Raw genomic sequence first — 12,780 nt, 5'->3', positions numbered from 1 at the left:
GTAGGCAAATGATAATTCTCATTACAGGAGAAAGAGTCAGATAGGAAAGAAGAATTAAAGCATCCTCAGTGCCATCCTCTTCAATCTGCATAGGTGTGCCTGCAGAGAAGATGTATTCCCCACTTGTGTTGTAAAGAGGCTGCTAGCTCCTGTAAGGAAAGCCTATAATTATCCAGCTGTGCTAGGGATGGTACAGATGAGTTCAATTCAAGGTAAAGCATTAGCAAGTACTTTTGCCCCCAGGATCTAAAAGCACATTCTCCAATCAGTTTTAATAGAAGTAAAATTAATATTTATCCGATTTCTGGGTGTTTCCTTGCCCCTTCCTATTTTCACTCCCCTTCTTGGTTTTGAACTTGGAAGGGAAGTGGGATGTTATAAGGCATCTCCAACTCCAAAAAATCTCACGTACCGAGACACTCAGAAAAAAAGATGATGTACATATTTCACTGGGGCTAAAGTATGGAGTACATAAAGAATAACAAGAGGTAAAGCTGGATTATTACAGTCAGACTACAAGATAAAAGACTGTTACTTTTATCTTTCAATCAGTGGGGAACTACTGATAGTTTCTAAGGAAGAAAGCAACCAAGAGATTTAAGCTTTAGAAGAATAATTCCTATAGCAAATGGCCTGAAAATGAAAATGACTGAATACTCAGACAATAATTAGGAAGTTACTGCTAAAGCCAAGGGGATCAATAGGATATTGGCTAAATAACTTACAATGCGGCCAAATATGAATATTATGCAAACATTAAAAAGAATGAGATTGATCTTTATTACTGACATAGAAAGATCTAAGACCTATGATTAAAATAAACTACGCTGTAAAACCCTGTATACAATATATCATTTAAATTAGCTCACAAACATTCTAAGATGTATTTCCTATAAGTATGCATATATATATGTAAATGAATGGAAACTGGGCAGAATAACAACTAAACCAGAACCAGGACTATCTTTCTGGAGGGTCTGGAGGTGGTAGCCAAAGAGACCTTTACTGTTTTATTTTTTTCAAGAAAAATACATTTGTGTGTAACTTTTATAACTAAACACTAATTTGAAGAATCAAGGGAGAAATTGCCTCAAGCAGTGGTAGTGAACAGAGAGCAGTTATACATGAGAAGATGACAAACCTGGTAGGATCTACTTCAAAGCTAACATGTTGCCAATCTGAAGATGTGATCACAATTCGTAATAAAGGATCCAGGAGTTTTTGTAGGTAGGTAGCACCATATACCTAAAGAAAGGCATAAGTAGAAATTTTTATGCCTGCTCCAAATTTCTTAGTAAAGAAGACACTGTGTTCTGTACATCTACATGTAATCATTGTTTGGCATATTTCTACCCCCCCAAAAAACAAAACAAAACAAAACAAAAACAAACAAAAAACAGACAGGCAGAGATAATGAACAGATACAAACCTTGAAACAGAATGTCATTATTTTACTGGCTAAGCTGTTGCCTCGGAAAAGAGTCTGCATGGAGTCTGCCAATTCTACTTCCTTAGAAAACATGTTCCAGAGCAGTTGGTATAGTAAATGCCGAGAATCAAACAGAGTGACCAGAACTCGAGCTAGTTCATCCTGAAAACAAAAAAAAAATTGGGTTAATGTGACCAATCCCATGTTGTCTTAAGCAGGAAATCAATTAGCAGAAGGCAAATCCAAAGCTGGCTGGTTAATTTTCTCCTTGAGATTTATCTCTGTGTACATCTGTCTATGGTAAATGACTACATACACACACACACACACACACACATTGATATATATATATGCATACCTATATTAGCAGTTAATTCTAAAGATTGACTGGTAAAAGGTAAAGAGGCCTAGGCTTTACCAAGAAATAGGAAAACTCCAGGATTCAGTTAAAATCATATGAAAAAATGGAAGAGAGATGAAATAGAGGATGATAGAGTTCAGTTCAGATCATATTCTTAGAAAATCAAGGAGCACGAATAAGACTTGGGTTTCTATAAGAGTTCTATTCTCTTCTCATATAGTCAGGGGAACTTAACATGGACTAGACAGAGAAACAGCAAAAACAGAAATCCTGGAAGATTTTCAAGCAATCAGGAAGAGAAGGACCTGAGCCACAGCATTCATAAACAAAAGATCATCAGGATTTACATGGAACGCTGGAAGAGAAAAATACTGAAATTTCCATCTGTTGTCTAAATGATAACCCTTGTAATTTTCTACAGTAAAGTAGTTTTTGATATACTCAAGATCAATGATCTTTTTACCCGCATACTGAGAGGACCTCTACAGAGATAAAGATGCTCCAACCCTCAAGCAGTGACAATAAAAGCCAAGATCATAACTACTAACCCTGACCCTTGCCTGGTTCTAGAATTGTAATAATGTGGTATTTCTGTAAAGGAAACATCTAACAATTCTAATAACAAATAATCTAGAAGCCAAAGAATTATGAAAACCCAATATTGTGTTCCACTCACTACAGTTATGTAACTGACTAGATATAAAATATTTTATCCTCTATTATAAAGTCAAGTATAATTATGTGAGAAAGAATTAAGTTATGAAATAGAAACTATTTTTAGACTGTTATGATAAATGTTTTTTCCATTCCAATTGCTACCTACCCAAGAAAACCAGCGAAACTGTAAACAACAGAATTTTAAAACATACCTACAAAATAGAATAAAAAATTTTAAAACGTTATCTTGTATTTCATGCTCCTTTAGATATAGATCTAACAGGTCTAGCCTAAAATAAAATTCCTTCTCAAATAAAGTTATTTAATATAAAATTTATTAGAAACGATTTACTGTAAGAAAATAATTAAAGCTTCTTGGACTTAACTAATTCTTTTAGTTAAGTAAAAGAAAATTACTTTTTAGTGCTAATTACAGGTAGGAACTAAAAAGATAATTCAGAGTACCCATTTTTAAAATATTTGAAGATTTCAAAACTAATCTAAGACCTCAAGGGGATTTCAGTAATTTTCTTCTTTAACTCCCGAGCCACAGGAAGGATTCCATTATTATTCATTAAACAATTATTTATTGACTCCCTGCTATATAACAGACTCTATTTCAAGAACTGGAACTACAGCAATGAAAAAGGCAAGATTTCCACTTATGGAACTTGTATTTTGGTAGAATGAGAAGGAAAAAAGTAATCAAATAAACATAATTTTATACAGTGAATAAATGCTGTAAAAAAAAACAACATAAAACAAGGTAATGTGATAGAATGACTGTGGAACTTGTTTTTTTTTTTGATGGCCAGAAAAAGTCTCATAAGGAAGGTGACATCTGAACAGAATCATGGATAACAAGAAGTTGGCCATTTAAAAGATCAGAGAGAGGAAAACAGAAGTGGCTCAACCAACTGGGCTCCCGTCTACCATATAGGAGGTCCAGGGTTTGATACCCAGGGCCTCTTGGTGAGGGTGAGCTGGCCCACGAAGAGTGCTGGCCCACATGGGAATGTGGTCCCGCGCAGGAGTGCCACCCTGCACAGGATGTAGCCCTGCACAGGAGTGCCAGCCGACAAGGAGGGCTGGCACAGCAAGAAGATACAAGAGACACAGAGGAGATAAAATAAGAGGTAGCAGAACAGGGAGCTGAGGTGACACAAGAGAGTAATAGCCTCTCTCCCACTCCGGAAGTTCCCAGGATTGGTTCCCAGAGCCACCTAATGAGAATACAAGCAGATACAGAAGAACACACAGTGAATGGACACAGAGAGCAGACAACAGGGGGAGTGGGAAGAGGGGGAGTAAATAAATCTTTAAAAAATAAAAAAATAAAAGATCAAAGTAGAAGTATTCCAGGCAGCAGCAAGACTGCTCTAAGGAGGAAACAAGCCTAATATATTTGAGGATGAAAAATATGGCTGGTGTGGCTTAAGTTCACTGAACGAAAAGGAAAATAGCACAAGATGATGTCAAAGGTGAGGCAGGGCCCAGATCAGGTAGAGACTTGTAGGTCAGGGTAAGGAGTCTGAATTTTACTGGAAGTATGAGGAAAGCCTTTTGAAGGATGCTGGTGATCTGAAGAATTCTATTCATAAAGTATACAAGGAATAAGATCATTCAGCTTTTAAACAGAAACAAATCAATAGGTAAAGACATTACCTTATTAGTTACAATAATTTACTACAATGAAATAATTTTTGACACAATATAAACTAATGGCTTTTTAACATAGAAAAAGGACAACTCTTCTCAAAGTTCTGGCATACATTATTTAAGAATGGTATGCTTTTTGGGAAACGGACTTTGGCCCAGTGGTTAGGGCGTCCGTCTACCATATGGGAGGTCCGCGGTTCAAACCCCGGGCCTCCTTGACCCGTGTGGAGCTGGCCATGCGCAGTGCTGATGCGCGCAAGGAGTGCCGTGCCACGCAAGGGTGTCCCCCGCGTGGGGGAGCCCCACGCGCAAGGAGTGCGCCCATGAGGAAAGCCGCCCAGCGTGAAAAGAAAGTGCAGCCTGCCCAGGAATGGCGCCGCCCACACTTTCCGTGCCGCTGACGACAACAGAAGCGGACAAAGAAACAAGACGCAGCAAAAAGACACCAAGAACAGACAACCAGGGGAGGGGGGGAATTAAATAAAAAAAAAAAAAAAAAAAAAAAGAATGGTATGCTTTTAGGAAAATTTTTCGTTAAATTGAGAGATCAAATAACCATATTATGTTTTGTGTTTAAAATAAGCAACATCATAATTTCAAATGCAAATACAGTGATCAAATAAAAGATATCTGTACATGTGTCACAGAAAAAAAGAACAATGAACTGGAGATGGTAGAGGCACAAATCTTGGATCCCAGATCCAGCATTACTAGTAAGTAATTATTAGATTTAACTATAATTATCTTATCTAATATATAAAGGTACCAGACCAGATCCGCAGTTTTTAATGTTCTTTTTGATGGGTATTTTAATGGAATTTTTCAATGGGGTGGAATGAGGTAGAAGGGCTAAGAGCTCCAACCACTTCCCCAACCTTTCCTTAATCAAGGTGCTAAAAAAAAACAGCTGAAATCCACTTGAATAATATTTGAAGTTTCTTTCAGCTCTAAAATTCTATCAATTCATTCCATAAACATTGAACAAATCTACTTTCAAGTCTTTGCTACATGCTCTTTCCCATCTGCCCAATGAACTTACCCACTGAGAACAAGGTACCACGTTGGCCAGAGCCATAGCTATAGGGAGCTCTCCCTGATCACCCATCATGGTAACCAACTCCACTAGTCTTTCAAATCGATCTGCCAACACAGTTTCTGCAAGTGTGTCAAATTCTGTGCCTTGTTGAAGAATTTTTGTTAGAACTTCCATAAATGTAGCTCTTGTCTGGAGATCTTTGTGATAACCTAAGCCTGATAAGGACATAGACAGATGCAAATTTACTAAGACAGTCTTGTTGAAGTAATTTTTATCTCTTATGTGCTAACTCTCTAGGTTTTATATTTCTGTGACAATTTTGATTTATCTCACCTATAGAGTGCATGAGGCCACTGTCCACATTAGCATTGAGTAAGTTTGACATTGCAAGTACTGTGCAGTGCCTCAGTGATGCCAGCCTCCGAGACATGCCACGTTTCCTTCCACCTGTTTGTGTATTTTCATCTTCAACCTCACTACAGTCATTCAAAAGGTTCATAAATAATGTGAAATACCTGAGAAATAAAAAGATTTACTCTTACACAGTGAAGGCCACATCAACCAAAAAGTTAAACAGAGATTCTGAAATAATCACATGTGCACCTCATGAGTGGCCCTGCGTATCTGCTTCTCTCCAGTCTTAGGGTAATCAGCTAGGGCGACTCATTATGAAGTGCAGTGTGGAATATGATTTTATTCTGACAAAACCTAGTACACTTTTCTTAAGCATTAAACAGATGCACTGTTTTCTAGTAAATGTGTCACTTTTTATATTTAGCATATAAAATTAGTGGTCTAAAATTTTTTGAACAAAAGTCGTTTTAAATGACTTAATAAGGCAATCTGGGTTTTACTGCCAGTAAAAATTCACTGATTATTTTCTTTAAAAATCATAAAACACAGCTATTTTTCTACCCAGCCTTATCATGGGGAATATTTCTTCACCCATGTAGTATATTTTAGGAGACAGTAGCAAATGATAGTAACAGCAAAGTAATTAGGTTCCTTTTATTATTACAATAAGTTGCCCTTGCTTTGTTTTGCTGAATGTGGGGTTTAATTTGCTTTTTGCTTTCTGTTTTTGGTGACTGAAATTTACTTAAGAAATAACTGTGACTTGGCTTCCATCAGTTCCACACCATCTCCTTCCTCCGGCTGCAGTGGAAGACCAGCCAGGAGTGAAACTACTGCTTCCATGCTTGCCTGGTCCAAATCCCTAAAGAAAAAATTTAGAGACCATAAGTCTTTTAGGTTCTTCCACTCCAGTTTTCCCTTAAGCACATCTCTTACTAACAGATATAAAATTTAGGAACTACCTATTTCATTAAACAAATTATTAGGACAACCTATATAATTTGAGTTAATATGTAGACCCTAGAATACAAAGAATTTTCAAATTGGGAAGAGGGCAGTAATAACTTTCTACAGAGTAATCTTGGCAAATGAATACCTTAAATCAAAAGTATGTGTGGGAAGCAGACGTGGCCCAATGGATAGGGCGATCACCTACAACATGGGAGGTCCACGGTTCAAACCCGGGCCTCCTTGATCCGTGTGGAGCTGGCCCATGTGCAGTGCTGATGCGCGTAAGGTGACGTGCCACACAGGGGTGTCCCCCGTGTAGGGGAGCCCCACAAGCAAGGAGTGCGCCCCGTAAGAAGAGCCGCCCAGTGCAAAAGAAAGTGCAGCCTGCCCAAGAATGGCACCGTACATACCGAAAGCTGACACAACAAGATGACGCAACAAAAGAAACACAGATTCCCGGTGCCACTGATAAGGACAGAAGCAGTCACAGAAGAACACATAGCAAATGGACACAGAGAGCAGACAATTGGGGGGAGACGGGGAGACGGGGAGAGAAATTTAAAAAAAAAAAAAAAAGAATGAACCATTAAAAAGAAAGTATGTGTTATAAAGCCAGTCCTAGCAGAAGAAATATATGTGGGGAAACGGACTTTGGCCCAGTGGTTAGGGCGTCCGTCTACCATATGGGAGGTCCGCGGTTCAAACCCCGGGCCTCCTTGACCCGTGTGGAGCTGGCCATGCGCAGTGCTGATGCGCGCAAAGGAGTGCCTTGCCACGCAAGGGTGTCCCCCGCGTGCGGGAGCCCCACGCGCAAGGAGTGCACCCGTGAGGAGAGCCGCCCAGCGTGAAAAGAAAGAGCAGCCTGCCCAGGAATGGCGCCGCCCACACTTCCCGTGCCGCTGACGGCAACAGAAGCGGACAAAGAAACAAGACGCAGCAAATAGACACCGAGAACAGACAACCAGGGGAGGGGGGGATATTAAATAAATAAATAAATCTTTAAAAAAAAAAAAAAAAAAAAAAAAAAAAGAAATATATGTGAATATTTATTATGTAGTCATAGTATTTGATAATTTTTAAATATTTTGTAATAAAAACTTATCATTATAGCAAACTTAAGCAATTATTTTTTATGAACTCTCAACACAAGTTTCTCAAAATATACCTTTATCCATCTAATTATAAAATAATACAATCTGGGAAGTAGATGTGGCTCAACTGATAGAGCGTCCACCTACCACATAGGAGGTCCAGGGTTTGGTACCCAGGGCCTCCTGGCCTATGTGATGAGCTGGCCCATGCGCAGTGCTACCACGTGCAAGTGGTGCCATGCCATGCAGGGGTGCCCCACACACAAGAAGTGTGCCCTATAAGGAGAGCCGCCCCAGGTGAAGAAAGTGCAGTCCACCCAGGAGTGGCGCCGCACACAGAGAGCTGATGCAGCAAGATGACGCACAAAAGAGGCAAAGATTTCCAGTGCTGCCTGACAAGAATGCAAGCGGACACAGAAGAACACACAGCGAATGGACAGAGAGAGAGGACAACAGGGTGGGCAAGGGGAGGGGAGAGAAATAAATAAAAATAAATCTTAAAATAAAAACAAAACAATCTAAGGCTTTATAATATTTTTCCTTCCCAAGAACTGTAGACTATCCTTAAACAGACAACCACTAACATTCCAAGTATAACATTCTCACATATGTTTTCACTCATTCAGTTAAAAAAAGATTACTATCTTTCTATAATTCAAATACAAAAGCTTGAATAATTAAAAAAAACACAAAACTTAAATACACATAATAATGTGGAATAGCTATAATGAAGTAGTATTAATGCCTAGAGTAGACCTAGTAATACTTAATAAAATGTCATTCTCTTTCTTTACCTTGTAAGACATTTTACATCATCATCTGCTGCCTGGTTTGATGTTCCCATCACCCAGTCTGTCAGGTATTCTACCATCTTATTCCTATAGAATGGTAAAGAAAAAGAATGCAGCATTTTCTTTTTCAAACACACACTTGTACACCTTTAGTCATATAAAACTTTTAATAGTGCAAATAATTTGCCAAGTAACCTAGATGACATGGCAATTTTATAAACAAAATTGCTAACATAAATCTAACAAACTGAGAGGCACAACAGGGAGTAACTTGAAAAACAATCCTCTGTATCAGCCCTTAGCTACAGTATCAGTTTGGAAACAATCAAATTCTTAACTCACAATATAGTGTAATTCTTAAAAAAGGGATTATTGTCATGGGTACAAAACTTTGGGAAATTTGAAAAGACATGCAGCTTTTTCCTCTTAAAATGCATCTCTTCTACCCCCTTGCCCACCCCCATACACAGAGAACCAGGTACCTACAATTTTTCTGCACTTCATTTAAGATTTTACAAGACCCTGTTTTGTCCTTTGACAACTCACCTAAATTTCATCTCTTGACAAAATGAGAGGTCATCTCTCCTTGCCATCATTACTTCAACCAATTGACAAAGTTTCGTTTTTATTTGAATTGCATGAACCATATTCCCAAGCACACGAACATATCTATTTAAAGAAACATAAAAAATTATCATATATAGACCAAAGTGTAGTTATTCTAAAAGTTTTAATCTCTAAGTAAAATGACTAAATGTAACTATAAAAGCTATAAGATTTTAATTTTATTTATATGAAACATATTTAATTCTAGGTTACCTTATTGATACACCTCTACCTTGGGTATAGTGAAGAAAAGGATGGCAAATTATTCCATCAATAATTACCATTATCAAAGCATTGAGGTTTATCTTACCTCTTAAAATGTTTCTGCTGCTTTTCAGTGGAATGCTTACCTGACCAGATTTAACATCATTGTTTCAATGCTAGCTTGCCCCAGATGTTCAGAACTGCCTTCAGTATGATTATCTAGTAAGTTCTTCATTATAGCTATTGTTTGCTCTACAAATTGAGTATTGGTGTCAGTCAATAAAACCTATAAAAAGAACAAAATACATTATGCCACCATTGCACAGAAGACAGACCATAAAGAAATGAAGCTGCCTGACCTAAATATTACAAAGAAATGTGCTTACAGGCATATACCCAAACAGACACATAGATACATGAAGACACTAATATCCATACCCAAGAAGTTCACCCCCCCACACACACACCCATACCCTAGAGCTCCTAAGAGGTAAATGTTAGATGACTCTTTCTTCATTCCCTTTCTATAATTTTTTGACTAGTTTTAAAAATTGTGAATGTTTATACCAGTGCCCAATATAAATAAACTGAAAGATAAAGTTCTAATTATTTCAAACAAGTCACTCTATTCAAAGGAAAGGGTGAAAATAAAGCAGAGAACAAGTTACCTGTCCTTGGGAGTCAAAAAACTTGCTGATGGTGTTCTTCAACTTGTTAAACAGCATTGGATAAAGAGCAGGACTCAATTCTAGACCCACCAGATCTTTAACATTGGTCCGTATTTGAAGTCCCACTTTTTCATGATTACACACCATTAAGGATAGCAGCCGATCCATAAATTTGCTGACAGGTGTGTCTGCATTTCCCTCTGAGGACATCACTGAAATCATGGAACCCTTACGTTCACCAACTGGGCCCATGGGTGGGCTATAGGTTGCCAGGCCAGAACTGCTTCTCTGCTGCAGGCATACTCCCCCAAGGGCACAAAGGAAGCCCGTCATGTTGATCCATTCCTGTAGGGAGTCTGTGTCAGACAAATCTATGGATCCTCCTCCACTTACATGAGACATTCGCCTTTTAACAATAGTCTTGTGAAGGCTTTCAGCAGCCTAAACACAAAATTTTTGTGGAAAGCATGAATTCAATCTAAATTGGTTGTGAGACTTGATGAATTACTCTTTATTCAATATTTTTTCAGTGACAAAAGTACAGATTTTACAAATATCAAAACTTGATATTACTATCTATTTTTTAAGAGACACTAACATATTTTGTCATAACTAGACTAATATAATCAATCCAGAGTATCAAATTTCTTTTAAAAAGCTTTGATTCACATGAATGAACCTTGAATACATTATGCTAACTGACAAAAGCCACACAAAATGCTAGATATTCTATGATGCCATGTATCTGAAATGCCCAGAATAGGCAACTCTAAAGAGAGAGAAAGTAGATTCATAGTTGCTTATGATTGGGGGAAGGAGGAGAATTGGGGGATGGGCAGTGATAGCTAATAGGTACAGGTGAGTTTTTTTTTTTCCTTCTTTTTTTTCCCGGAGCTACTGGGGATTGAACCAAGAACCTCAAGCATGGAAAACAGGTGCTCAACCTCTGAGCTACACTGCTCCCCCAGAGTTTCTTTCTGAGGTGAAAAAATGTTCAAAAATTCAATGTGGTGATGGTTGCACAACACTGTGAATATACTAAAATGCCACTGAATTGTAACTTTACATAGGTTAATTGTATGGTATGTGAATATTTCGGTAAAGCTGTTATCAGGAAAAGCTTTATTTTCCAAAACCATGTATGCTCTCCACGTAACAATACTAAGTACGCATTTTTGTTACATGAAAACATAACTTTTCTTTCTTGATTTATTTAAGCATAATAGGAAAAAGGAAGAGGTGAGTAATCAGTTTTTCTAAAATGCCTAACAATGAGAGCAATGTAAGCATTACAAATCAAAAATACACAAATATCAATTGATTGTTAATTTCTGAAGTAATAGTGAATGTTGATGAATGAAATGCTGAAGTTTTTAAATTCTATTCAAAATACGGTTTCACTCTTCTGGCCATCAGATCCCAGAATTAGAATACCTTACAAAACAGCAAAATTAATTGTTTTTATTTTATTTTATATTTTTAACCTCTGTTACCCCTTCCCTGAGGGAGAAAGCATGAGAAAGAGGGTAAAGGAATTAGAGGGTCTCTAGCTCTGTGCTGTCCAATATTTCTGTGATGATGGGAATGTTTTATATTTGTGCTATCCAGTATAACTGTCACTAGCCATATGTGGCTATGGAGTTCTTGAAATGTGGTTACTATGAGAATAAGTTAAAATTTTTAAAAGTTGCATGCGTCTCATAGCTACCATGTAAGACAGCACTGGTCTAGATGAAAAACAATCAAATACAAATTTTAAAGCTATATTATTGGGGAGCAGATGTGGTTCAAGCAGTTAAGCGCCTGTTTCCCACATGGGAGGCCCTGAATTTGGTCCCTGATGCCTCCGAAAAACAAAAACAAACACAAAGAATAGGCACAAAAAAAAAAAAAAAAAAAAACCCCAACTCAGGAGAGCTGATGTGGCTCAGTGGTTGAGTGCTGGCTTCCCACACACAAGGTCCCAGATTCAATCCCAGGCCCCGATACCTCAAAAACAAACAAACCAAAAAACTATATTAACTATATTATTTATTACACTAAAAAACGAAATATAAAAGATTACGGAGTGAAGTAGATATAATTAGCAGATCAATTAATAGACAAAAATCAACTTCAAACTCACCTGGCCATCTTCCATTTTGGCTTTTGGGTAATTGAGGATTAATTTTGTAGCTTGTTCCCATTTTGCATGTGTATCCTCCCAAGCCTAAAATAGAGGCAATTACTGCTTGAAAGCAACTTTAAGTCTAGAACTAAAAATCAACCTATAATACCTAGATTTCAAAACTTGATGGATATTACAAATAGAATATCTTACTTGTATACGCATAGATCTTTGATTTCTTTCAAAAGCTATTCCTAGTCACATACACATAAAACAAGGCTTCCAAAATTGAGGGTGTGGACCTGGGAGGGGTGTTTCTTTCACTAAGGGCATACCTCAGTGTTTCCTGCAGTGGGATGCTCAATGCGCCTTAGCAGTGCCATCACTCTTTTCTGAAGTGCTGTTCTTCCTAAGTAAAGACAACAGCAAATCAAGACTTAACTTTGAGCCCTGCTTGTCAATGAAGAACTTGACAAGACCAATCCAAAAGGCAGAGTAGGAGTGGAACAAATGCTTCAAATAATAAAGCTGGAAATTTCCTTTCATCAACCCAATGGGAAAAGCATTTAACTTGGATTTCACAATACCTATAGCTATTCCCACCTATATTCACTCAAAACATATGCCAGGAAGTGGATGTGGCTCAGAAGTTGACCACCTGCATCCCACGTGAGAGGTTCCAGGTTCAGTCCCCGGTGTCTCCGAAAAACAAATAAACAGGCGGTGGACTTGGTCCAGTGGTTAGGGTGTCCGTCTACCACATGGGTGGTCCGTGGTTCAAAACCCCAGGCCTCCTTGACCTGTGTGCAGCTGGCCCATGTGCAGTGCTGATGTGCGCAAGGAGTGCCCTGCCACACAGGGGTGTC

The 12,780-nt window shown here is 38.1% G+C and overlaps 1 protein-coding gene across 13 annotated transcripts in view; it reads right to left on the bottom strand.

Moving 5' to 3' along the window:
* NF1 (neurofibromin 1) overlaps positions 1-12,780 on the bottom strand; it is a 298,008-nt gene that overhangs the window by 125,844 nt on the left and 159,384 nt on the right. For 9 of the 13 annotated variants that reach the window (XM_058283832.2, XM_058283828.1, XM_058283823.2 and 6 more), the window contains 11 exons: positions 12,250-12,323; positions 11,933-12,016; positions 9,808-10,248; positions 9,286-9,425; positions 8,876-8,998; positions 8,333-8,416; positions 6,242-6,358; positions 5,476-5,657; positions 5,146-5,357; positions 1,430-1,591; positions 1,142-1,245 (listed from right to left, as the gene is read on the bottom strand). In XM_058283832.2, the coding sequence (XP_058139815.1) occupies positions 1,142-1,245; positions 1,430-1,591; positions 5,146-5,357; positions 5,476-5,657; positions 6,242-6,358; positions 8,333-8,416; positions 8,876-8,998; positions 9,286-9,425; positions 9,808-10,248; positions 11,933-12,016; positions 12,250-12,323 (1,723 nt within the window). The remainder of the gene's footprint in view (positions 1-1,141; positions 1,246-1,429; positions 1,592-5,145; positions 5,358-5,475; positions 5,658-6,241; positions 6,359-8,332; positions 8,417-8,875; positions 8,999-9,285; positions 9,426-9,807; positions 10,249-11,932; positions 12,017-12,249; positions 12,324-12,780) is intronic. The other 4 variants (XM_058283829.2, XM_058283833.2, XM_058283830.2 and 1 more) reach the window with 1 other exon arrangement.

This window comes from Dasypus novemcinctus, chromosome 21 (genome assembly GCF_030445035.2).
Source record: "Dasypus novemcinctus isolate mDasNov1 chromosome 21, mDasNov1.1.hap2, whole genome shotgun sequence".
NCBI lineage: Eukaryota > Metazoa > Chordata > Mammalia > Cingulata > Dasypodidae > Dasypus > Dasypus novemcinctus.
This window is presented reverse-complemented; position numbering and strand designations above follow the sequence as displayed.